The sequence below is a fragment of the Gymnoscopelus braueri genome (assembly GCF_963280865.1).
Source record: "Gymnoscopelus braueri genome assembly, chromosome: 9".
Classification (NCBI taxonomy): Eukaryota; Metazoa; Chordata; class Actinopteri; order Myctophiformes; family Myctophidae; genus Gymnoscopelus; species Gymnoscopelus braueri.
The window spans coordinates 26,416,224-26,442,206 of NC_137610.1; the positions used below are offsets into that span (position 1 = coordinate 26,416,224).

Genomic DNA, 25,983 nt, shown 5'->3' on the forward strand with positions numbered 1-25,983 from the left:
CCGGTGGCGTCAGCTTTGGGAGTGTGCTGCGTTTGTGTAACGCAGTCCCCACTAATATTATTTACGATTCTGTGCCTATCGGTACATAACTCGGACGCCGCTTAGTCGAATAGCAGACCATCGGCCGGTCGTCGCGGGCACTCGCGCCTGGAGGCGCTCGGGCGCGACTCCTTGGCCTCAAGGTCTGCTGATTCGGCGCGGCTCCGTCATGGTCCAAAACTATACTTTATCGGCGGAAAAAGAAGTTGACTGCCGCTCCTCCACCGGCAGTTCCGCGACTGCCGCTCCTCCACCGGCAGTTTCCGCGGCAGTTCCGCTGCTCCGCCGGCAGCTGACGCTCCACCGCCGGCAGTCACTGCCGGGAGCTGCCGCTCCTCCACCGGAAGTTCCGCGGACGTTCCGCGGCTGTTGCCGCTGCCGGAGAATGCACTCGCTCCTTCTGGTCAACCCTGCAACAGCTTTGCTGGGTCTGCTGCACGGCATGCTTTTCCGCCGTAATCCAAAGGTTAAAATGTAATTTAGATAGCTGCATGTTATTTAGACCTGGCATCCTATAGTTTGTATAGTTTCAATGTAAAGGTTATACTTTTGTTTAATATTATACTGTTCAGACTGATGATAGGTTCTTGGTTTACCTATATTCCTAGATTACTATCTCTATGCATTTGATGTGGCAATTAAACTTGATTCTTATGTTACCTTGCTTACTGTAAATCACTCTGGATTAAGAGCGTTTGTGCCTAAATTGTAAATTGTAAATTTAGGGTATGATCACACCTCTGTGGGCATGTTTTTGCAGTTGTTTTCAATGGAAGCAGAGCGCTTTGTTGGTATTGCGTTGCGCACACCGTTGCATTTATGTGCTCTACAGAATGCATAGTTGAACTTTCGAAAAGGAACGATGCTCATTTGATCCTCCTGGCTGTCTCTGTCTGACAACCCGGTCATTTATGACAGTACTGGTACAAAAAAAAAGTCATGATAATGTGAATTCACGCGACCGGGATGATTTAGCAGGCTAACAGTCCACCACTGATGCCTTCCATCCGTTCACATCCACTGGCTGCAGACTCTCATAATCCAGTGACTCTCCCCATGTGGGCTGTGTAGTGGGATCCAGTGGTTCTCCTCATGTGGGCTGTGTAGTGGGATCCATCCAGTGTCTCTCCCCATGTGGGCTGTGTAGTGGGATCCAGTGGCTCTCCCCATGTGGGCTGTGTAGTGGGATCCAGTGGCTCTCCCCATGTGGGCTGTGTAGTGGGATCCATCCAGTGGCTCTCCCCATGTGGGCTGTGTAGTGGGATCCAGTGGCTCTCCCCATGTGGGCTGTGTGGTGGGCTGTTCACCGGTCAGGGGCTCAGTACTGGTTATGGACACAGATGAAAGGCTAAATGGATCTCCAGAGAGCTGGAGGAGTGCAGGATACATCCTGAGTGATCATTTAACTCCCAGAGTGTACATTCGGAGTTAAATTAACACTGAGGATTTTTACTGTGTAAGGGAGAGAAGACAGGTTGGCTAATAAAAGAAAGGAAACCTCTTGGCAGAGGTCTTTATCACCCTGCTAAAAAGCTAAAAAGCTCAGACCACAGTATTGTATGAATTGACCAGTTTTTACAATTTGTATGACAGTGTTCAGTGTTTACAGATTATGATATCAACTCCTGTTATGTTTGTCTGCTGATGTCTCGTATAATTCAATCATTCAAATCCTTGAAATGTATAGAATGAACATTGAACACAATGAACACAACAGACAATAGCAGTGCTGTGCCTATCAATGTTAAAGTAATGAACAGTGGTGGACAGTAACGAAGTACAGTACATTTACTTGAGTGGTGTACTTTCTTTTAAATGTCTACAACCCTAACCCTAACCCTGTAGATCTGCTATTTTCACTTGCAGTTGAGCAATATTTGACCAGGAGTATCTATACTTTGACTCATCTACCCATCTACAGTAACTATGTAATAATTTATCTATCATTCCAGATCAAAATGTAGTGAAACAAGCCAGTCAGAGACTCCCTTTTATCCATGCAGTGTTGCCCGCACGGATCATTCTAAAGTTGACTTTTATGTAACCACTTCGAATGTTATTGGGCACTCCCTGGTAACTCTATAGCCGTCAAATGGATCTGATTCAATACAATGTGATGATATTCATTTGAAAAAACAAACATGGCCGTGAGAAGAGCAGCCGGAGTCTCCTCTCTTAACAGATCTCATGGCTGCCGTTGGGCAGTTAAGTGGCATAGGAAAATATAGGGTGGGATGAGATACAAGGGGCGCCCAGCCAAGACTAACTAGTTCAGGTGAAACTGACACCGGCATCTCAGTGCTGTGTGATCTGCCCTGAGACATATCCAGGAGAGAGAGAGAGAGAGAGAGAGAGAGAGAGAGAGAGAGAGAGAGAGAGAGGGAGGGGTGCTCTGCGTACTCTGGCCATCAAAACATTTAGAGTCAGCAGTTCTCAGTAATCACATGCACCACTTGTAGGTTCCCACGATCAGTTCTGTACTCTACTGTAGGTGTTTGTCTGTGTGAGTGAGAACGACAGAGAAGGAGAGTGAGTGAGTGAGAGGATTAGGAGTTTTCAGGTTTTATGGCAGATCAAAGGTATAATTAAAATTCTATAAGGGTGGGCATTCGCCCCAAAGAGGTGCAAACTGTGAATGATATACAGTATGGAAGTCACACACTCATCCTTAGCACCAACGTTTCAGCATGCAGTGCTTTCATCGGGGTGTGTGAGGTGAATGCAACGCACACACCTTTAGACCAGTGGTTCTCAAAGTGGGGTCCCGGGACCCTCTGGGTTCTTTGAGGAGGGGCTCCCAAATGGACCCTTACGGGTCCGGTAACTCTTTTGTACACTGTCAGAGTTATGGGGGTCCTGTTTGAGCACCACTGCTTTAGACAATATACAGGTGGCAATCAATTAACAATCACTAAGTGGGGAAATGTCATCAGAACAATACCTTGTTTGCGTTGTGACGCATCGTGAGCTTGTAGATCTGTTATTTTTGCTTGAATGTTCACTCTCTCAAAGAGATGCTAGGGTCCATTTGGTTAAGTGGTTAATGTATACTGCCCTGCCAAGCCAAAGTGCAGTAACTACGTTTTTGGACACACCGACTTATTTGTGTATCCCAAAAGTCAAATTAGCCTTCGTGATTTTGAGAGGTAAACAATTACCTCAAGAACAGATGTACAATTAGTGTAATATCACTTATATGCCGATATCTCATTTGGCTGACCAGTTGAATCACTTTGAATCCCATTTTTCAGTGTTTTTTGTTTTCGTAGTTACTGCTCTTTAGCTTGGCAGGGCAGTATAGTAAGCCTTGCCTATAGCCTATAGGCCACTGGCCAGGAGCCTATCCTGTTTCTGTAGCGTGAAGCTGCTTGATGTACAAGTACAGGACATGATGTACACGACACGTACACCCCTGGACATGATGCTAGTATGTCACATGATGTACACGTACACCCCCTGGACATGACACTAGTATTTTGCAGGGACTTACCTTTGATGCTGAGTGCGAAATAGGGAGGCATTGGGTCCCATTTTTATAGTCTTCGGTATGACCCGACTGGGGGATTGAACCCGGACCTCCCAAAATCAGGGCGGAGACTCTAACCACAAGGCCACTGAGCTGGTCAATGCTAGAGAATTGGAGATCAAAGGTATAAAATTGCAGTTTCTGTGGCGCTGTGTGGCACAGTCTCCTGCGCTAATTACTGTACAGAACAAGCCAAGCGTGAAGTGCTGCGTGGAAACGCACGCACCACAAAGCGTATGGCACCGTTAGACGTGTGAATGGCAACAATGATCCACTGTAAACGCAATTCCTGCTGAATTATCAGTCACTCGCTGGGAACTTTCCTTTCTAGTTTCCATATTAGTATTTCAGCCGTAGAACGTTGGGATATAAATAGGTTTTCCATGTTTCTAGCCTTATTACAGAGACGCTGCGTATCCACGCTGCAACGGGCCAACAGAGATAAAAATCCAAATGGAAAGCATCTGACTAGCAGCTAGCTCATCATTGTGTCTGTCTGTAACCGGGAAGTTTTTTTTGTCTGTTACCGGGCAGTTTTTTGTGTGCATTTGTACATGCATTTAATAAACTTTTCTTCTTTTTTCTTTTTCTTTTTTTTTACCACTTAAACACTATATTTATAGGGAGCAGACAGCCATAGCTGAATGGGTAGAGAGCCGCCTGGGAAGCAGAAGGTCCAAGGCTCCATTCCCAGCCCGGAAATGTGTCAAGGTGTCCCTGAGCAAGACACTTTACCTTTAACTGCGATTATGTTTTGCAGAATGTTGGCTACAGAACGGAGAACAGGGACGCTAGGTCTCATGAGGTTTAAAGAGAAACAGAATAAAGTGTCCAGGTCTCAACTCAAAGGCAAGACAAAAGTGTATTGTCAAGAAAAAGAACATCTTAGCAATTGCATAATGTGTCCTAGTTGACCCACCTCACCATGATCTTCCGGGGTTAACGGAGGTATTTGGTCATGGGACGTTTTGTTCCAGAGTTATATAATCTGAAATCTCTGCCCACCTTCAACTTTATAAGTACCGGAGGATGATCATTTCAGTTAAATGGTTTTAACAGAGGTCATATTGTTTAGCAACAGTATCGTTGCTGTCCGGAAGAAACCACATATCTCCATATTAAAACTTTTTATGTTTTTTTTATTTTATAAACACCCTACTTAGCTATTATTTACATAATCTAAACTGTACAACTTAGACTGTGTTGTTTCCTTTTATTTTCATCATGTAGTCAAAATGAGTTATGGTTGTTTGGCAGTGGTGGGATGGTGTGAATTGGAGATCTGTGAAGGAAAGTAGACCAGATGACAGGTGGTAGTGGAAGAGGCCGGGTTACCAGGCTGAACCCAGTTGAACAGGGGAGACAAGAACGTTTTCGGCCTGAGTGGAGCATGGAGTTGGGGCCTCCAGTTAAAGGGGCTGTTGCCACAGTTCCCGATCCATCTGATATTCCCGTTCTCCAGGATCTGCCAAAACAAGTGAAGACGGACCATTGCGACCAAAAGAGGGCTACAGTGAGTACTCCAATGGCACCACCTGTTGATACCAGCTTTTTGGAAGAGATGAGGAACTTTCTGCGTCACTCTAAACAAACTGAAGAAATGTTTAACCAGACTACTGCAACATCCTCTATGCTGGACTCGCTGGGGCTCTCAAACGTCTGCAGCTAATCCAAAATGCTGCTGCCAGGCTTGTGACAGGCACCAAGCTAAGAGAGCACATCCCATCAGTTTCTCTCCATTGGCTCCAAGTGAAGCGTAGAGGGACATTAAAGATTCTTCTGTTTGTGTTCAAAGCCTGTAACGTTCTTCTTGCACCTGCCTATATTGTGGAACTTTTAGACACATTTTGCAGCTCCAGATCACTCAGATCTGACTGTCAGTTGTATTTGATGACTCCATGGTCTCTAACACAGTAAGGACGGGCAGTGTTGGCACTGACGTTGTGGAACAAACTCCCTTTGAGCATCAAATCTGGCCCCACCCCTGGAACTTTTAAATGCATGCTAAAGACCCACCTTTTCACTGTAGAGGACTCCTAGGTTCACTTGTTGTCTTGTGGGTTGTGCGTGTTTGTTTAGTTTCTACTCCCACCTATTGTGACTGACTGGCTGTGACTGGGTTTCTTGTCTTGTTGTCTTCTTTGTCTTCTATGTTTTTCTCTTTTTTTCCCTCTTTCTTCGGGCTGCGCCCGAGGCCAGAGTAATAACTGGATGGGGTGGCACACTATAAATACCCAACCTATGAGATCAGACAGATAAAAGACCAGATGCAGTCAGTGTCTATACAAGACTGGACAATATTCTCTAAAAATAATAATATTCTCTTCCAACACCCGGCTGTACCCAAGTCTGAACAGCTTCTGGTGCAACAGACACAGACTCAACCCCAACCTTATCCCCCTCGTCTCCACCACGACAGCCCATACCATGGATTATCAGAGGCCTGATAATCCACCGAGCTCAAGCCTCCAGTAGTTCAGAACCGAGAAGGATGCTGAGAGATTCTTTGTGCGGTTTGAGAGGATAGCCAGAACATGTAATCACATTCATGTTCATGTGTGAGGTCAATGATTGTGTAATGTATGCTAGAGGAAGTTGCACATTCTTTTCGCTTATGTTTTCACTATTCACTTGATCTAGTCTTTGTCTACAGCTTTTTCTATCAAGAACGAGCGTTCTTGGTAGAGTTGATGTGTCTTGTGTGAGCTCCTGTTTGCAAAATAAAACCTTGAATGTTCTGGAACAGCACCACTTCCTCCTGGTCCATCCTTCAATTTTCAAACTTCAAAGAATATTTATTTAAAAAACAACAACACACACATTACAGGTAAACAAAACTCATCAGTGTGATCATTGTCCTCTGTCTCTGCAGGACCATGACTACCTCAACAGCAGGAGAAGAGGGATGTCCAACAGACAGACCAGGGACCTCCCACTTGTCAAGCTTCTTAACATTTCCGTCACCCTGTCCCCTTTCCTGAGCGTGGACAGCACGCAGTTCCACACCTCCATGCTGGAAGGCACCGAGGCCCACTGGCTCAGCCTCCCCTCCGGCCCCCAGGGACACCCGGTGAGAGCGCTGCCCACACAACCCTCAACCTGCTCTGGGGAACCGGGGTTGGTTTAGTGGACCTGAAGCTAGGGGTTCCCAAACTGATAGTTACTTTCCCTTTCTGCTGCCTCAGGTGCCTGTGCTGAGCCAGTGGCGGGGGAGGTTCTGCGTGAAGCTGAACATCAGCAACCCAGCGGCGGTGGGCTGGTTCCTGGACCAAGTGGGCGCCCTGCAGGCCCGCCTGGGCATGGAGTACATCCTCCTGGAGGGGGGCGAGGGCAAGCCGCTGGAGGAGCGGGCCCCGCGAGCGCCCGGCGCCCTCGGCGGAGACCACTACATCGGCCTGCTGGCAGACCTGGCCTCCAGGATTGGTGACTCTGCGATCGTGACCGCAGGGACACGGTATGATAATGGGACCTGTGGCGGAGAAACATATTCATGAATTCAAGTGTCCATGGGGTGACTAATCGATAGAATCTTTTTGGGGTGAACTATCCCTTTAAAGCACTGGTTCTCAACATCGGGTTCGGGGACCACCAGTGATCCAAATGGACTCAGAGAGTGTACAATGTGTTATCTCTGGGACCCCAACCTACAACTGTAACATCCACAGTGTTAAACAAAATGGGGTCCATTTGGGTCCGTAACTCTCAGAGTTACAGACATGTAAGGGTCCATTTGGACCTGTGGTGGTCCCTGAACCCGACGTTGAGAAACAAGTGTTGTTAAAACAAACATTTGATCTTGTTTGCATGGTCTGGAAGCACACTTCATAAACTACATTGTAGATTCTACAAGATAGCAAATGGATCCACTCTGCTGTTGGTTGTAGATTGAAACATTATGAAACTTTTATTTAAGAGACATCAGCCAGTACATTTAACAGTGAATTTATTTGTCAATGTAAAATGATCACTCTGGATCCACCAGTGGTGCATCCGGCTTTGTCGAGTGATTACATACAATACAAACACATTTGGCCCGTGTTCGGGGGAGGGTGATATTCATCACTGCACGTGTTCCTACGGGCTGGGGCGGCACCTGTGCGTTGTCGCAGCATTGACAACGCACAAATGTGTGTGGGGAGGAATCAATTGGCATAACGACTAAATAGGGGAGAAAAAAAGGGATAAAAACATGTATAATAAGATCTAGGATTTTGGTGAGTGGGCTACTAATTGTTCTATTGATGACATGTACCACCAGGTCGAGCCACAAGCCTGTGTTTGTAAGGATGAGCCCTGTCCAGTCTGACTGGAGCTCCATGGGCCTGAAGGGCCTCATTCCATCCCTGCTGCACCACAGCCTGCTGGGATACAACTTCCTCATTCCCGATGCAGTAGGTAATACCACAGCCTATATGGATGACTTTCTCAGTGTGACTAGGAGTGGTGGGTCAATGACCTATATACTCTCTAGGAATATAAGTATTTATGATAGCCCCTCTAGTCTATTCAGACCACATAAGTACTACTTTCATCATTTTCTAATGCTTTTGTCCATCCACATTTGTTGTAAACTCTAGATATAACCAAGGGGCCAGCTTGAGAGTTGTAAATTGAGTCTATATAGGAAGTGAGTTGAAGTTACAGTTCATATGAATGGCCTGTAGTTTAGCTACAGGCCATTTCGCTTCCAGTCGCTAGATTAAAGTCTTCTTTCAATCATCATGATATGCGTTTTGGTAAATTATGGTCCCATTTATTTCAAAATGTACGATAAAGTAGGGTATGCTCTAGGAGGGCCGGGATGATTTGATTGACAAGCTACACAACCAATAGCATTCATTCCCCGGAATCCCCGCCCCCGCTCTTGATTGACAAGCTACTCAACCAATATTGGTCTGGTTGCATTGCGCAGGATATGACGCAATATGACGTGATATAGAAAGATGGCGGATTTGAAATTCCTCAACAATCGGCTTCCTTTCCGGTCTGTAGAAACCAATGGTGTGGCTTTGTCCATTTTTTTTTACTGTCTATGGATATAACCCTTTAATTTTGCCTGTCTATAACTTGCAATAGCCGAGTCATGGTGAGATCAGCATTAGAATGTTCAGTTCTCAACCTCATCAACCTGAAAAGGCTGCTCTCTGCGTGAGTGTGTGCATCAAACACAATTTTTACAGATTTGGTGATTAAATCAACTAGCCGATTAGTCTGCGAATGCCCATGACTATTAGTCGACTAAGAATTTCTTCAGTCAAGGACAGCCTTGGAAATCTCAAAAGCGTTCGCGGCCCACCCATCTGACCTCTTAACACGTGTTAAATGGTCAGATGGGTGGGCCTTATGCATTTACAGAGCATGTTATGATCAGTCAATCGATAGTGTTCCGGCTTAGATCAATGGAACTAACGTAGTATACTTTAAGTAACTGTTCTGCAGTGTCACAACGAAAACTTTCTTTAACGTTTTAAAGAAGAAATACCATAACCATAATAATTAATGTTATATCAATAAAATCTTTGTGTTTTGCCAATTATTTGGGGGTCCACTTGCAATATCCTCACGCCCCACCAGTGGGCCCTGCCCCACAGGTTGAGAACCACTGCGGTGCAAAGAAAATATTGGCGGAAGCGGAGTTGTGGATCAGAGATGCGATTTAAAACGGCATTCATCATCAATCATTACATTGTGTTGCAAAAACAGCACACCTTTGACTTTTTGGTCAGAAAGGTGAGACGTTGGCTCAACATGCAGTGTATTCCTGTAATATTCCAGATTCCTGTAATGGCAGACCAGAGCCGGGCCAGGGCAGGCCACGCATGTGAGACAACTATTTACTTTGATGTGGAGAAAACAGGGAGCTGACAGGCTGGATGGATGGCCTGATAAAATCACACTCCCACTAACATGATACATTAGAGACTAGTGGATGTCATGCCAATGCACTTCATCCATCAGCCATTGTGGTTTAGGCGCAGTGGTTCTCAACCTTTTCAGGCCACGACCCCCCAAAATAATCATATTTGAACTGGGGACCCCCCAAAATAATCATATTTGAACTTGGGACCCCCCACCCTGACAAGCACTGAAAATAGCCGTTGCGATGCGTTATAGGTATTAAAAAGCTCTTAAAAGTCCTTAATTGTCGCTTCACTGTCATCTGGGGACCCCCCCCCAAAATCATGTGGGGATCTCCCTGGGGGTTCCGGCCCACAGATTGAGCAAACACTGGTTTAGGGTGTGCATGGTGCAACAACAGCCATTCAAATCTTAACCACATTTGTGTCCCTATTCTGGGGGGGGCGAACATTCTGCGGAAATAGCCCATCTACAGCCAACGCTTGGACATGTGAGCTGATAGATTGGTGATTTTCGCCATTTTTTTGTAGAGGGAAATGTTTTGTAATGCTTAGTAATGCTCTCTCTCTCTCTGTCTCCGTCTCGTCTCTGTCTCTGTCTCTGTCTCTCTCTCTCTCTGCAGGTGGGTCTCTGTCCGGTGAGCTTGTGACAGATGAAGAGTTGTTCATTCGTTGGATGGAGCTCGCAGCCTTCCTCCCTGTCATCACTTTCCACACGCCACCCTGGGCCTGTGGAGAGGAGCAGGTACAGTACATGACTACACTGGCACCTCATAAAACACCCTTACACTTCCTCACCTTTTTCCATTATTAAACTCATCAACATATCGGCGCTGTCGGGTGGAAACCTTGTATGTCCAAAACCGTTCTAAAGGAACTTTGTTATTATTTTTGTCACAGCTCGTGTTAATACTTTTGGTTTGGTTGGTCAGATTATCCATATATCCTAGTCATGAGTCTTTCAGCACCACAGAACTTTCAAATCTCTCTCTCTCTCTCTCTCTGTGTATCTCTCTCTCTCTCTCTCCCCCCTCCGTGTGGGCTCTGACCTATGGCTCGGACACAGGTTCACACACAGCTGGACTTAGCGGCGCGTTTGTGCCACTGTTTACAGAACGTATCATTCATCAGTGTGGACGCTCGTATCGTTATCGTTATAGTTATAGTCACCGTGTTGGTCTGAACGGCCCTTCAGATGGAATTACAACCGTGCGGAGACAGAGTCACATGCTGTTGTTGCATAATGCTGATTAAGGCGGTAGGAATGCATTCGAAAATAGCTCCTGCAGTGGAGGGAGAGATCAGGTGAAGCGTTGAGGGAATCCTGCCCATTACATGTCCTCCAGAGGTGCCAGCGTCCCACAGAGAAGTGTGTTGCGTACAGTAAGGTATGAGAGCTGTTTATTGACAGAAGAGCCTGAGTGAAGAAGACGTCACACAAGCGCAAGACTGAAGGTCACTTGCTGAAATGTTTCCCATGGTCCTTACTCAGCCAGCCAGTGTGTTTGTGAGCGGTGCATGTCCTCAGGTGGGTATTACGCAAACGCTGGCCCTGTCCCTCCCCTGCTGGGGGTATTGGAGCTAGAGCTCTGGACATGCATCACATTATTTTTGGAAAAAAAAACGTATGTTTCTATATCAGTGGTGCTCAAACGTTTTCATGTCAAGGACCCCCAAAATTATAAGTATTTGGCCGCGGACCCCCATCTCAAAACATTTTGTTCCAGGGACCCCCAGAAGCAAAGATTTGAGTTTAAAATGTTCGCTTTAAAAATATATATATTCATAGATGGAGGGACAGCGAGTGCATTTTCCGGCAGCGGCTGCTGCCGGTGGCGGCGGCGGCGGCGGCGGCTGGAGCTGCCGGTGGCGTCAGCTTTGGGAGTGTGCTGCGTTTGTGTAACGCAGTCCCCACCAATATTATTTACGATTCTGTGCCTATCGGTACATAACTCGGACGGCGCTTAGTCGAATAGCAGACCATCGGCCGGTCGTCGCGGGCACTCGCGCCTGGAGGCGCTCGGGCGCGACTCCTTGGCCTCAAGGTCTGCTAATTCGGCGCGCCTCCGTCACGGTCCAAAACTATACTTTATCGGCGGAAAAAGAAGTTGACTGCCGCTCCTCCACCGGCAGTTCCGCGAATGCCGCTCCTCCACCGGCAGTTTCCGCGGCAGTTCCGCTGCTCCGCCGCTCCACCGCCGGCAGTCACTGCCGGGAGCTGCCGCTCCTCCACCGGAAGTTCCGCGGACGTTCCGCGGCTGTTGGCGCTGCCGGAGAATGCACTCGCTCCTTCTGCATAGATGTGCGCTTAATGTTTACGATTTTTCTAAAATAGCAGATCTACAAGTGCGGCACTCGGCTATTTTTGAATAGCCAAAGACATCTAAAGTGATGCGTTCCCGGTCTTAATGGATTAAATGAATAAATAATAGGAGCGGAATTGTGGAAAGGAATGAAGCTACCTTAACCCTAACCTACCTCACAAAAACGATGCCACGTCCTTGGGGTGTCTGGTCACGTATGCTACGTAACGTTTGACCACGAGTAGCCCATGGTTCAGGTTGTCCAACGGACAGGCACTCGATGGCGAGGGCTATTTTTTCCCTTCTAAAGCACCTCCCGCCCCCTCCCTCTCCCTCCCATCCATCCCTTCTCCATCCCTCAATAGGAGTGATTGCTTGGCCTCTCTCCCAACATCACCTGTGGTTAAGAGAGTCCATCTGGTCTGAATTACAGCCCCCTCCTCCCAGATTTATGACTCACACTCATGCTCGGGCTGTGACGGCGAGATCGAGCCACTTCGGCAGGAATGATAATGAATTTGAGGACAAATCTTGGAAAAGGACTTTATTATGGCAATTAAGATTTCCATGCGTAATTGACAAGTGTGACAGGGAGGAGGATGTGTGTGTGTGTGTGGGGGGGGGGGGAGGCAACTGCTTTTTCCATTTCGACAAGAGTGAGGCAAGAGAATATTATTGGTAGTGACTTGTGTTGCGTGACAAAAGATGAAAGTAAGCCGCTTTTGGACGGCTATGCGTTTGACAGTCAGCAGCAATGTTTTTCCATTTTCGTCTCTTGCGTGGCCTTCAACTTGTTAAACCCGAGATGAAACGAGACAGAGACCGTAACTAAGTACTTCTACTTGAGTATCTGTACTTTACTTGAGCGTTTGCATTTTTGGATGCTTATGACATCCACTCCATGACATTTCAAAGACAAATGTTGAACTCTATGAATTAATCACTTAAGCCCTATTTCAAATATCGTGAGAATAGCAGATCTAGAAGCTCAGATCACATCGTATCACTAAAACTGTTCTGGAAAATCTTTGAATTTCTTGTTTAAAAACGTATGAATTCTAAAATGTCTAAATTCAATACAGCAATGCATCGGGATTAGTAGTTTGTAATTACTGTATTACTTTATATTACAGTTTGGGTTTCCATGTGATAAACAGCGTTATCACAGTTTTGCAGTCAGTGTACAGTAATAGTGTTTTAGCCGTGGCACCTTCTTCGCGTCCAGAATGTGCACGGCAAGTGACCCTGGCTGGGCCCAACCGGACAAAAACCCACAAACCCACACATGTACTGTATGCCTGGCTTCTCAATTAGACCGAGATCCGCTCATAGTCGGGGATGGGATTCCAAACTCATTCCTACAAATGTTCTCAATTCTCCACTCATAAAAATATGTTTTTTATTTTTATAGATGTGGTCGGGTTTTTGTTTTTGTCCTGGGACACTGGGAGGAAGTGACCCTTCGAGGAATGCTGAAGTAGTCTGGCCACAGGCACACAGGAGAAAGACTTGGACAGTGTTAACCGCTAAAGTCAAACAATGAAGTCGTCGCTGTCGGGCAGAAACCTTGTATCTCCATAATTCAACTTTTCAAAAGTACCACGAATGTGGTAAAATAGCAGATGTACAAGCTCACACTGTGTTGCGATGCAATGCGTCTTGAAGCTTGTAGATCTTCTATTTTTGCTATTTGTGACCTTTTTAAAAATTGAAATTGAACGTGGTTAAATTATGTCTTTGGGTTTTACAAATATAAAAGTACAGTATTAACAAGAGCTCGTGACTAAATAATAACTACATTGGATCCATTGGAACACAGGTTATTATTTCCATTTCCTGAAAAGAAACTGCTTTGGACATACAAGGTTTCCAGCCGACAGCGTCAAAGTGCTCTTCCTGTCTGAATGAGAGGAGAGATGGCATTGGAAATGTATTCAGCAGACGGCACTGTCTACTGTATATTATTCTTGCGATGGAAAATCTTATGGCAGATAATTTAGTTTAGGAAAGGCTTTCTTTTTTTATGATTGTTGGACGGTCTCAGTTACTCCACTTGGTCTAGATTTGTTGAAATAATGTGTGGCAGGATATCAATAAAGCACGCAATAAAGTTTATGAATGAAAACGTGCAAAGAGTGTGCAGATACAGTATAAACATCCCATATAAAGCTGGATCAGTTGGTAAACTCCTGTTACCTTCCAAGCAACAGGACTTGTGGATTTCAATTCGTTTTAAGGATCGTCGCTGTCGGGTGGAAACCTTGTCCAAAACGGTTACTTTTCAGGAAATGGGGTGAAAAATTGATCCAATGTTGTAGTTATTTAGTCACAAGCTCTTGTTAATACTTTTCACTAGTTCAATATTTATAAAAACCCACAGGCACACTCAACCACTTTCACAAAAAAAGAAGAAGAAAAAAATCAAAACTACAAGTCTAGTTTTAGTCTAAATATCATAAGATTTTAGTAGACTAATCTACAGCTGATTCAGTTGACCCAAATTATAATGCATTGTTTTAAATTGAGGACAGTGAAACTTTACACTCATTCAGCATGTGAATCAATCTTTTAATTTACGAACTAAGATAAGCAATTCTCTGGGTCATTCACTTCTCTAATCAGTACTGTACAGGTCAATGGTGAGTTCTTTATTTGTGGATAAAATTGATAATATATTTAGTCATAGTTTTTGTCATAATAGCCTAGTTTTTATTTAGTTTCCATTTAGTTTTCGTCAAGGGAAAAAAAGGTAGTTGAAATTTTTTCGTCATAGTTTTAGTCAAAGAAATTAACTCTGATTAACTCTGACTGATTCTGTCCTCTCTTGTGGTGTTGTGTATAGGTGCTAAACCTGACACGGGTGTACATCGCTCGCCACCAGGAGTTTGTGGTTCCCTTGATAGAGAGGTTTGCGGAGGAGTGGCAGGAGAAGGGACACCCAATCTACCGGCCACTGTGGTGGCTCAGCCCTGACGACCCTGTGACCTTCACTATAGATGACCAGTTCCTCATTGGAGACGAGGTGACTTAATGGATTTTCTAAGTGGGATGGCTTTGAGTTCCTTTCTGTCAGGGTCCGGTATACTTGTCGTCTGACATATGAACCCCGCCGCAGCTGCAACTTGACTTCTTGTTCCGTATATATTCATTCTTATATTCACTGTTGATGGACTATACACTATGTATATCCATTCATATATTCACTGGCGATAGATGCATAGCGATATATATTCATGCATTCATTCAATCGTTCATTCATTCATATACATGTGTGTGTGTGTGTGTGTGTGTGTGTGTGTGTGTGTGTGTGTGTGTGTGTGTGTGTGTGTGTGTGTGTGTGTGTGTGTGTGTGTGTGTGTGTGTGTGTGTGTGTGTGTGTGTCTGTGTTTTCCCTCAAAGAATCATTAAACATTTATCTCATCTTATCATAATCACGTCATCACTGCCATGATCTGAACCTAACATGCACGTTGTTGTCGCTGCTCTCCAGGTCCTGGTTGCTCCGGTGTTAGAAAGAGGGGCGGTGAGGAGGGACATCTATCTACCCGACGGGGGCTTCCAGTGGCTGGACAGCCGGAACGAGCAGGTGTTTGACGGGGGCACGCTGTTAGAGGACTACCCCGTGGCCCTGGACGAGGTGGCCGTCTTCTTACGGAGGAGCTGAGTCACATGACTTTCATCTGCAAAGTCACCTGAATCGTCCCGTTACTGTTTGGAATCCTATTGTTCTTTTTTTGTTTTTTTCCGTGCTGTTCTCAACTTGCACTTTTTCCACAAGAGAGACCATGGACCGTGTCTCAAGAGGCCATCTTGATATTAGAAGTAGAGAGATATTTTTTATACTTGCACTTTACAATTCAAAAGAATTTGTATTTTTTTCTTTGAGACTTTTTTTTCTTCCTTTTTTAAAAAGAAAAAGAAAAAGAATGTTAATCAGTGTTACCTCTTGGCTGATTTGTTTCCGGACCTTATAACTCGTTATTTTTTTTGTATGTCACTTATGGAGAAACCTGTGTGTTTACATACTGCATTTCTACAGTCTTTAAATGTTTCATTGCTGCTGGTTGCCCTGATATTGGAGAACAAAGCAAGACCCTTTTTCACTTAAACAGAATCTATGAATCTATCAAGAAGACCAAATGAAGATTAAAAGAAGGACAGAAGATGTTTGATAAGGGCTTTTTTTCAGAGGCAAATGCTTTTTGGAAGAAAATGCCTTCCAGAAAGCTTCGTTTGAAGGGGACTGACGCACCTTGGTACTGTACATTTTGCTGTACTTGAACTTATCATGCCAAAGGGCTGATGCATCGTGAAATGTACCTCAAGCTCAGTTTCTCATCGCTCTACTATTCAATCGTCACCAGATATGACACCCCATCATCCTCTTAGCACTTATTCTCAAAATAGTAAAGCAACTTAGATCGCCGACATACCTCACCACTCTATTGGACAGGTGTGAAAGACCCTTTAGTACTGTAGATCCCAAGGGACTTGCTGCCATGGTAAGGTGGCATGGTAGTGTATAAGAGTTCATCCATTAGATTTTAACCTCTTACTAGCCTGCTGTCTTAAGTGCTTTTTATAGCCTGTTAATGTTTCTTTTCTTTTTTTTTACTTGCTCTCTTTTGATAATTGTGTTGATGTGCTCTTTCATGATTGCCAAAGGAAGTTCTAAAGAAAGATGGCACCACATAGGGGGGATGTAGATTTGACACAGGGCGCTCCGCACCTCGGGAAGAATGATGCTGTTTTGTCTCAATTATCTATTGCAGGCTTCCTCAGTTTGAGAGAAGGGGTTAACCACTTAACGCCCTACAAAGTACCATTAGCCGATCTACTAGCTCTCAACGCGCCGTGATGTGACGTGCTGTGGACTTGCAGATCTGCTATTTATGAGATTTGTTTTACAATTTTTTTTTATGAAAGCGTGAAAGAGCAAGGTCAATATGGTTAAGTAAAATGTGGAAATCATACCCCTCATCCATTGGACTGTGTGCTAATTCACAGTCACTTCTATTGGTTCTTTCCTAGCAGAATGTCTGAGCACACTAGTTTGCAATGGCTTGATAGAAGATCTATGTACATTAAAAAAATCATATAATTGTCTCACACCATCTAGAGAGAAAGGTTACTCAATATGTACCATGTTCCATAACCCAGATAGTTCATTCTGCTTATTTAACAGAGTCTCTTGTGTCTGTTGTACTGATTTGGGACCTGCCCCCCCCCATCACTTATTCTATATGGATACTTTAATTTAGCACTAATTGATTGTATAACTTTGATCTAATGATTGTTACTGTACTGTAACTGTAAACTCAGGTCTACTGAAGCTTATCAAATCACCAAATGTCTTAGTGAAACGCAGCGTGCTGTGGACACCTCAACGTCTTAAGCCTGACTTATACTTCGCCATACGCTGGTGGCGCATGCTGAAAATAGACATCTAGAACCTCTTGTACAGTGGTTCTCAAAGTGGGGTCCAGGGATCCCTCAGGGTTCCTTTTAGGGGATTGTAATTGCACCCTTACTGGTCTGTAACTCGGAGAGTATATAAATGGAACCGATTGAAACCTTAATCGTCCATTCGGTTGCATTTGTACACTCTCTGAGTTATGGGGGGCGCTTGAAAAAAAAAAAAGGGTTGAGGAACCACTGCTCTTGTGCTGTAGATTGGCTATTTTCGTTGAGCGACACCGTCGTACAATGGCGTATGAACGAAGCCTTAAAGGAGCACTTCACCCATTTTCAACCTATCTTCATATAATTGGTCATCACTAACGCTCATTATAAGATGACACCATTTCTGTCTACTCACTCTGTGTCTCAGAGGAGGACTGTGGACAGTTCATAAACCAGCTACATCATCGGTAGGCAGGTTTGGACATTTCAAACCTTTGTTAAATGTTTTTATTAATGCAATAACGATAGTTTATATTTCAGCATTGAAAAGTAACTTTCCAGGAAGAGAAAGGCTGTAGTTTCTATTAGCTCGGAATCCCCATCAATGATGTCACTCAAAGGCAGGTTTCTGAACTGTCCATAGTGAATAGACAGACATTGTGCCATCTTATATTGAGTATCAGTGAGGACCAATTATGTAAAAGAAAAGTTTGAAATCGGTGAATTGTTCCTTTAATCTCTCCTAGAGCTGAATGTACAATGGACAAACTGTGATGTCGTGGAAAGAGCTTTCCTAGCCCCCAATGCTTCTGCTTCTAACCGAACGCTGTGAGAAAAGCATCACGCTGTGTGCCTCTGTGTCCTACCCTTAAATCCTGGACAGCGACTGTCCAATAATTGCAGTATCAGCAATGTACATATTACAATGACTGTGCCATTACAAGTGTTCTTCTCTCCTGTAATTCAGAGACCTTAGAATTGACAATGTTGCAATAAAGTTTACATTTTTCTTAACGGTTTCTTGAATCACTTATAGTTAATGCTAATATGTCACGTTGAGCAGTTCAATTGTGGTATTATTGTGTATATTGGATGTATATACAGTAGGTGGGTGTGTGTGTGTGTGTGTGTGTGTGTGTGTGTGTGTGTGTGTGTGTGTGTGTGTGTGTGTGTGTGTGTGTGCGTGCGTGCGTGCGTGCGTGCGTGCGTGCGTGCGTGCGTGCGTGCGTGCGTGCGTGCGTGCGTGCGTGCGTGCGTGCGTGCGTGCGTGCGTGCGTGCGTGCGTGCGTTTTGCAGACCAGGACCTGATGACCTAAGCCAGTGGTTCTCAAAGTGGAGTCCAGGGACCCTCTGGGTTCATTGTAAGTAAGTAGCACTAGAACCAACTGTCCCATATTTATAGTCTTTGGTATGACCTGGTATTTGGTATGACGGGGATTGAACCCGACCCCCCACCTCATGGCGGACACTCTAACCATAAGGCCACTGAACTGGTTTTCTGGGTTCCTTCCTTGAGGGGGTTCCAAATGGATCCTTATAGTCTGTAATTCTGAGATTTATGGGGTTCCTTAAAATGGTTCCTTTGGCCCTAAACCGCTACGTTATTTGTAGACAAGAAACATTGTTTTGAGGCCAGTTGTATATACAACACACTGGCAGCCAATGTAGAGACCAGAGAACTGGTGTCTGTTCTGATTTCATTCCGAGTCTTTGTTAGAACACTGGCGGCATTCTGAATGAGCTGTAGCTGCCTATAAGAGCTTTTTTGGGAAGGCCTGAGAAAAGACTATTACAGTAGGCTACTCTAACCCAGTGATTCCCAACCAGTGGGCCGGGTCCCACTGTTGGGCCATGAGGATATTACAAGTGGACCCCCAAATAATTGGCAAAACGCCAAGATTTTATTGATAATATAACATTAATATAAAAAGAGAAAAAGTAGCAAAAGTCTCAGGTTGCGTCCGTAACCACATACTAATGTACATACTAACTAACTAGTACTACACAGTATGCTATTTTCAGCCTACTGTTTCGTATGTACTAAGCAGTAGGCTCCTCACTTCGGACATACATATACTGTACATAGTGTCCACTGTTGAATACTACAAAATTGCCTGAATTTAGTATGCATGTCACATATAAGCTCAGACATACTAACAAGTAATTTGTACTAAATAGTATGTTTGCATGTGATTTCGGACAGGGCCAGAATGTAGTATGAATCTCACATACTATTTAGTAGCTACTAAGCTTTCGGATATACTAAAAAGTAATTTGGCATACTGTTAGTATGCGGTTTCGGACAGGGCCTAAGTCTAATATTGACAAAGACTGAGGACATTTTCTCGAAACACAAATTGCAGTTTCAGTTAGTTATCTTTTTGTTGTTGTTGTGTAAAGCCTCGTTTTTATTTTCATTTGAGTTACTCAAATGTTTTGTCAATTCTAGTTTTTGTTAGTTTGTTAGTTTAACTATAATAACCTGGATCTGGTGTCATTGCTTCAAAGAAATAGAATCCAGATGTGCACCAGCTCTCAGCCTTTCTCCTTTTGCACCAAAGACGAATCATCTCAGTTTGTGTCCTTGTTTAGTTGGGAGGAAGATTTGGCACACAGAAAAGCCCCTGACCGTAACATCCGTGTAAGCATGTTGACGACTAACGTCTCCACTAATTCCTCTTAAACCATATAAAAGGTATTTATAGCTTCTGTGAGCGTGCGGACGGCCAGATTCTCAGGGGAATCGCATTCACCACCCAAGCCCCCCTACTCCTTCCTCCCCTCTCTCCCATACCTTGACGCCCTTTGGCTGAGGGCCACGTTGGGGCCCCGAGGTCCCTGCGTCTGTAAGAGCAGCCAGACAGGTGCAACGGGAGACGCGGAGACCGCACCACCAACCACTCTGCTCACCCTCTCCTTTTACATGCATGCCAAATCCACTTCAATTCATATCACACTTTGTTTTTGTGTGGATGTAGTTTCTCTGCAGTGGTGGAAGAAGTACTCAGATTGTTTTACTTAACCACTTATACCCTATCGTTGACCGGGGTCCCTCAGGGCTCTATACTAGGGTCTTTTTAGTTTTATGTTGCCGTGGGGAAAGCTTTCGCTGTGTGATTTAAGTGAGTAAGTAAAAGTAGCAATACCACAATGTAGAAATACATACAGGCCCTGAGATTACTTGAGTTAAAAGTACAAAAGTATTGGCATCAAAATATACCTAAAGTACCAAAAGTGAAGGTAGTCATTATGAAGATTTTTCAAACAATTTGAAAATGTATCAAAATCTTACGAAAATAGCAGAACTAGAGCGGCCATTTTCATATAGCCGTAGTATAAAATAGGTAACGAAACAGGTGGTTAATGTACTTTTTGTAATAATAATCTAAATCTGCTAAGTAACTAATAAATAATTGTAGTGGAGTAAAAAGTACAATATTTTCCTCAGAGATGTAATGGAGTAGAAGTTTCAAGTATCAAAAAGAAATACTCAAATAAAGTAAAAGTACCTCAAAATTGCACTCAATTATAGTACTTGAGTAAATGTACTTAGTTACTTTCCACCACTGGTTCTCAGCCAGAAACACTTGACCAGACATTCGGGTTTGTGAGGTGATGATGTTGTTCATCCTGCTTTATAGGCAGGCTGTGAAACTCAGCAGAAAGGGTCATTTCAAGGATGGATCCATGAATAGACCCAATCATCATGGCATCACCACAACCACAAATGTATTTCCAGGTAGATACAGTACTGTAACGCCGCCAGTATTTCAAGGATGGATCCTTATAACTAAACCCTTTACTTGGTTGACCAAAGTCCCTCAGGGACTTTGGTCGTGCTAATGCCCCCCATGGACATACCGGTACATACATGTACCAACACGTACGCACGCACGCACGCACGCACGCACCCACGCACGCACGCACGCACGCACCGCACGCACACACACACACACACCAACACTCTCACTTTCACACAAGTAGCCTACTAAGTATTTCTTGTCTTTATTGTCGGTTGCTGGGTGTTTTAGTTGTGGTGTATATGTATTCATTGTCTTGTCTTGAATGTATATGTTACAGGGAAATTGGCATTCCAGGGAAATTGAAAAAGGAGCGCTTGTTTTCACCGCCCCCAGGCAATTCTGTATAACCAACGCTAGGTGCGCTAGAGGGCACTGAATCCACACTGAATCTACACGCATGCATAGATATCTCTGCACGCATGCACATGCGTGTGTGCGCATGCCGTGTGCACACATGCACACGCACACATGTGTGTCGTCGTGGACACTGGATAGTAACCATAGACTGTAACCCATGAAAAGATCTATTCTCCCCCTATCGGTTCACAACTCGGACGGCGCTGATTCGACTAGCAGACCTTCGGCCGGTCGGCGCGGGCACTCGCGCCTGGAGGTGAAAGCTCTGCTGAGTTGGCGCGCCTCCGTCATGGACAATAACTATTATCACATGTGCGTGTGAACGCGTGTTCAGTTCCCCTAGCGTAGCTTCCTGGTTGCTATGTGGGGGGGAACAACAAAAGCCAGGTCGGCCTCGCATCAAAGCCCTGCCTCGCGCCTCCTCCTCCTCCTCCTCCTCCTCCTCCTCGCGCCGCCTCGTATCAAAGCCCCGCTCCTATGGATGCTGGGGTTTAAGTGGTTTAATAGACCAAATAATCATGACAACCAAAAATTTATAACGCCGGCACTTGGCAGCGGTATTATTCAATAACCTTATTTCTGGAAGAACAGGACACTTATGATATTGTTATTGACATTGAGAAATGTATCATTTTGCTCGAAATGTCCACAGGTTGACAAACATAGCTAATGTTCTGGACACATTATTTTATATTGTGTAAATGTCCATAGACATTCTCCCCGGAAATACCAACCTACACGTTTGTTTACAAACATTCTGATGTGGTCTTTAACCGTCATAAGACATCACAATACACATATTTTATCATTTAACCACTTAAAACCCTATATACTTAGTTGACCGGTGTCCCACAGGAGTCGATAATAGGTACGCTGCTCCTTTTTTCGATAATATCTTTTCAAACATTTTAATAACACAAATCCTGTTTGGGGGTCCCTGGCACAGACTGTTTTTAGGGGGCCTTGACTCTTTTTTTTTAACCGTATAAAAACTGACGGCCAACATTTGTCCCCCACTGTGTTTTTTTGGGGGGTGTTGTGGAGTCCAAGTGGGAGATGAATTAAACCGGTGACAAGCGGAGGCCGGAGACCTCTCCCACAGTCTAACTTTAGAAAGTGCAAGTCAAGGTTTTATGTTTCAGCGTCTGCTCCTGACTGAATGGGTTTTCCAGCTTTGCCAATTAGATGTACAATTTAAAGGCCCTGTTGTCCACGGGCCAGCTGGTTGAAAAGTCTGTGTGCTGGATGGACTTGGCCTAGACTGTGTGCATGCGTGCGCGAGTGTGCACGTGCATGCGTCTGCGTGTGTGTGTGTGTGTCAGTCAATATTATATTTCGAGCAATCTACCACATTCTATCAGTCCAAATCCAAATCCTTCCCCATTGTTCAGAAAGAAGCCAGAACACTTCACAATTTCAAAAAAGAGAAAATAAGTATATAAATAAAGATAAAGACATGGAAAGAGCTGTAATCCTTCTCTCCCTCAAGCAGCCAAACGAGTTCACGAGGGGCAAGCAGACCTCAGGAACGCAGCCTTGAAATGTTAGCACACCAATGGAAGCTCTAGGCCGGGTTACATGCACCATTGTGTGTGTGCGTGCATGCGTGCGTGTGTGCGTGCATGTGTGCGTGTGCGTGTGCGTGTGTGTGTGTGTGTGTGTGTGTGTGTGTGTGTGTGTGCGTGTGTGTGTGTGTGTGTGTGTGTGTGTGTGCGTGTGTGTGTGCACGTGTACTGGAGAGGAACTAAAAGGGAAGCTGTCAAATGTAATCACTTCCTGACTCTGGACTCCTGGGAAATCTTGTCACCTCGCAGTGGCTTAGGACATCTTCTCTTTAATGTCATTGCTGTCGGACAGAAACCTTGTATCTCCATATTTCAACGTTTTATGTTTTTTTGTTGTGTAAATGGATGACCTACATTGCCATACTAGTGCCACACAAAAGTAGCAAAAATAGCTACAAGCTCACAAGCTTGTAGATCTGCCATTTTTGAAAACATTTTATAGTTAAAGTGAAGATAATAAAGTGTCTGTTCTATACATTTTGAACCTTTGAAATGCATTAACAAGAGCTTTGTCATTGTTGGTCGGAAACCTCATATCTCCATAGTTCAACTTTTTATGCTTTTCATAAATTAATGCCCTAGGCCTACTTCATCATACAAGAGTGTCACACAAAAGCAGTGAAAACAGCAGATCTACAAGCTCACAAAGCGTCACATGGGCTGTTTTTAAAACAATAATAAAAAAGGAAAGGTTTTGGACATACAAGGTTTCCACCTGACAGCCATGAGTTCATAACTGAACACCTTAGGAAGGCCTTATTTATACCGCTGCCGGGCTCAGCGGCGCGGCGGTGTGGTCCACTTGAGCCCAGCCACCTGGCGGCATGGCGGACCGGACCAGGAGCCAGATTTCCCCCTCGAGGAGTAAACACTAAGCCTGAGGCAGGAAGGATCGCATTTTCACACGAGACTCATTTCAAGAGGTTTTCAGTGAGTCAGGATTGAACGATGATGATCTACTGTATGTGAACTGTATCTACTGGAGCCTACGCCTGGGGTCCTTGAAGGGGTTCCAGAGGGTCCCCATGCTGCAACATTTGTTCATATTCACCTGTTTCCTAGGCTGTGTGTTTTCCACTTCCTGTCGATTTGATCCAATGAAATCCAATGAAACTGGTCAGATGACCAATGATATCCAATGAAATCGACAGGAAGTGGAAAACACACAGCCTAGGTGAATAGAATCAACATTTTTAGTTTAACCACTTTAATCCTATTTTATACTTTAGCTATTCAAAAATAGCTGACCTGCAAGCTCACAGATCTTCTATTTTTGAAGAATTTCAAAAATATAGAAATTTGTAAATCAATTTTTAAAGTGAAATATAGTTACAAGCTAGTTGTGTTCTGATTCTCTTATGGGGGTCCCCGCTGTCACAAAACCTTTTCAAATTAGGGGCCTATGCGGCAAAATACCTTTTGGCGGAACCACTGCTTTAATGCACAGGCATTGGCTTCCCTGATTGGCCCACCCAACCCATCGGCTTCACAGATTGGGTCTGCTGCACCAAGATAAATGGTAGCGTGCACAACATAACTGCTTCATGGTAGTGGGTACCACAATTAACCACTCAAACCCCTGACCTTATTGCTTGTGCCACGCTGGCATGGATGATGCAAGTGCAAATTAAATACTTAACCTTGTAGAATTTAGAGGAGAGTGCAAATGTGTCTAATGGTAGTCTTGAACCCCAAACAACGCTTAGCAGTGGTGGAAAAAGTACTCAAATTTTTTACTTATCTGTTACAAGTATAAGTCCAGAATTCAAAATTTACTTAAAGTACCAAAAGTAGAAAGTACTAAAAAAAGAATACTTTTCTGTTACAAGTTAAAGTCCAGAATTCAAAATTTACTTAAAGTAAATTTTCAAATGGCCAAAATATATATAGGCTGAAGTGGGTAATGTATATGTTTTGTAATAATCAAAATCTACAAAGTAACTAGTAACAAAAGTTTTCAAATAATTGTAGTGGAGTAAAAGTATAATATTTGCCTCTGAGATGTAGTGGAGTAGAAGTAAAAGTACTGAAAATTGGAGATACTCCAGTAGAGTAAAAAATCCTCAAAATTAAAGTACAGTAGCATACTTGAGTAAATGTACTTAGTTACTTTCCACCACTAGCACTTACAAACCATTGACACAGCTCTCGTGCCACAGAAGCATGGACGATGTGAGATTGAAATACTTTACCTTGTAGGAGTTAGATGGAGAGTGGAAATGTGTCTAATGGTGGTCTTGAAGCCCTAAACTTGTGCTAACACATCACTGGACACAGCTCTCGTGCCACAGAAGCATGGAAAGTTGCAAGTGAGAACGAAACACTTAACCTTGTTGAATTTAGATGGAGAGTGGTCAAAACAACTTGAACCCCAGTATTCATATTCTGGGGGGAATATTAGCCCAAAATAGTCTATAGCTATTTTTGGCAAAGAGATTTGGTGGAGAGGAAAACAAGCGATGTGGTATTTTCTCAAACTTATTTCAGCTAATCAATAGGAGGAGCTGTGGTCATAATACAGCACTGTTTGAGAAATTAGTTGAACTCTTTATATTAGAGCCATAATTGTTTTAATATAACAGTCCAAAGTCAGAACAGCAAATGTACTTGGTTTAAGTTCTGGTTGATTAAACCTGCTATAGTTTTGATCATCTGAAACTAAGAAATTGATTTGAGAGAAAAAGGGTAGGCCTATTAGTTATATTAATAGTGGGAATGTGCGTGCAAAGTTTCAGGGCAATCTGACAGTGTTCATGGTTTGTGGCATCTTATGCAAAACAGGTCACTCCCGTAAACTTTGGAAGGCAATAGTAGCCAATCATTGCAGCCAAAAATCTGACCCATAGGCCTTGATCACGAGAGATAATGTATACTGATTTGCATGAGGTTCTGTAAAAAAATCTGTAGGAGTAATAGGCCTATAATAAAAATATATATATTTAATAAAAATTGGCCACCTGGTGGCACTATAACAGGCCGATTTGAAAAATGTGGGGCAAGGGTTCTTTCTTGGCCTCTTGGGAGTGTGTGTGCAAAGTTTCACGCAGTTATGAAGAAAATATTGAAGGTTTAAGAAAGGCATACATTGAAGAAAAAAAAAGAGAGAAAAAGATACAGTAATAAGGCACA

At 43.9% G+C, this 25,983-nt stretch overlaps 1 protein-coding gene across 1 annotated transcript in view; it reads left to right on the top strand.

Moving 5' to 3' along the window:
• Positions 1 to 18,067, top strand: part of LOC308091513 (SITS-binding protein) — a 38,579-nt gene extending 20,512 nt beyond the window's left edge. The window contains exons 5-10 of the mRNA XM_080437172.1: positions 6,438 to 6,635; positions 6,751 to 7,019; positions 7,824 to 7,960; positions 10,047 to 10,168; positions 14,569 to 14,748; positions 15,217 to 18,067. Coding sequence (XP_080293298.1) covers positions 6,438 to 6,635; positions 6,751 to 7,019; positions 7,824 to 7,960; positions 10,047 to 10,168; positions 14,569 to 14,748; positions 15,217 to 15,390 — 1,080 coding nt within the window. The 3' untranslated portion in view covers positions 15,391 to 18,067. The remainder of the gene's footprint in view (positions 1 to 6,437; positions 6,636 to 6,750; positions 7,020 to 7,823; positions 7,961 to 10,046; positions 10,169 to 14,568; positions 14,749 to 15,216) is intronic.
• Positions 18,068 to 25,983: the final 7,916 nt, after the last annotated feature.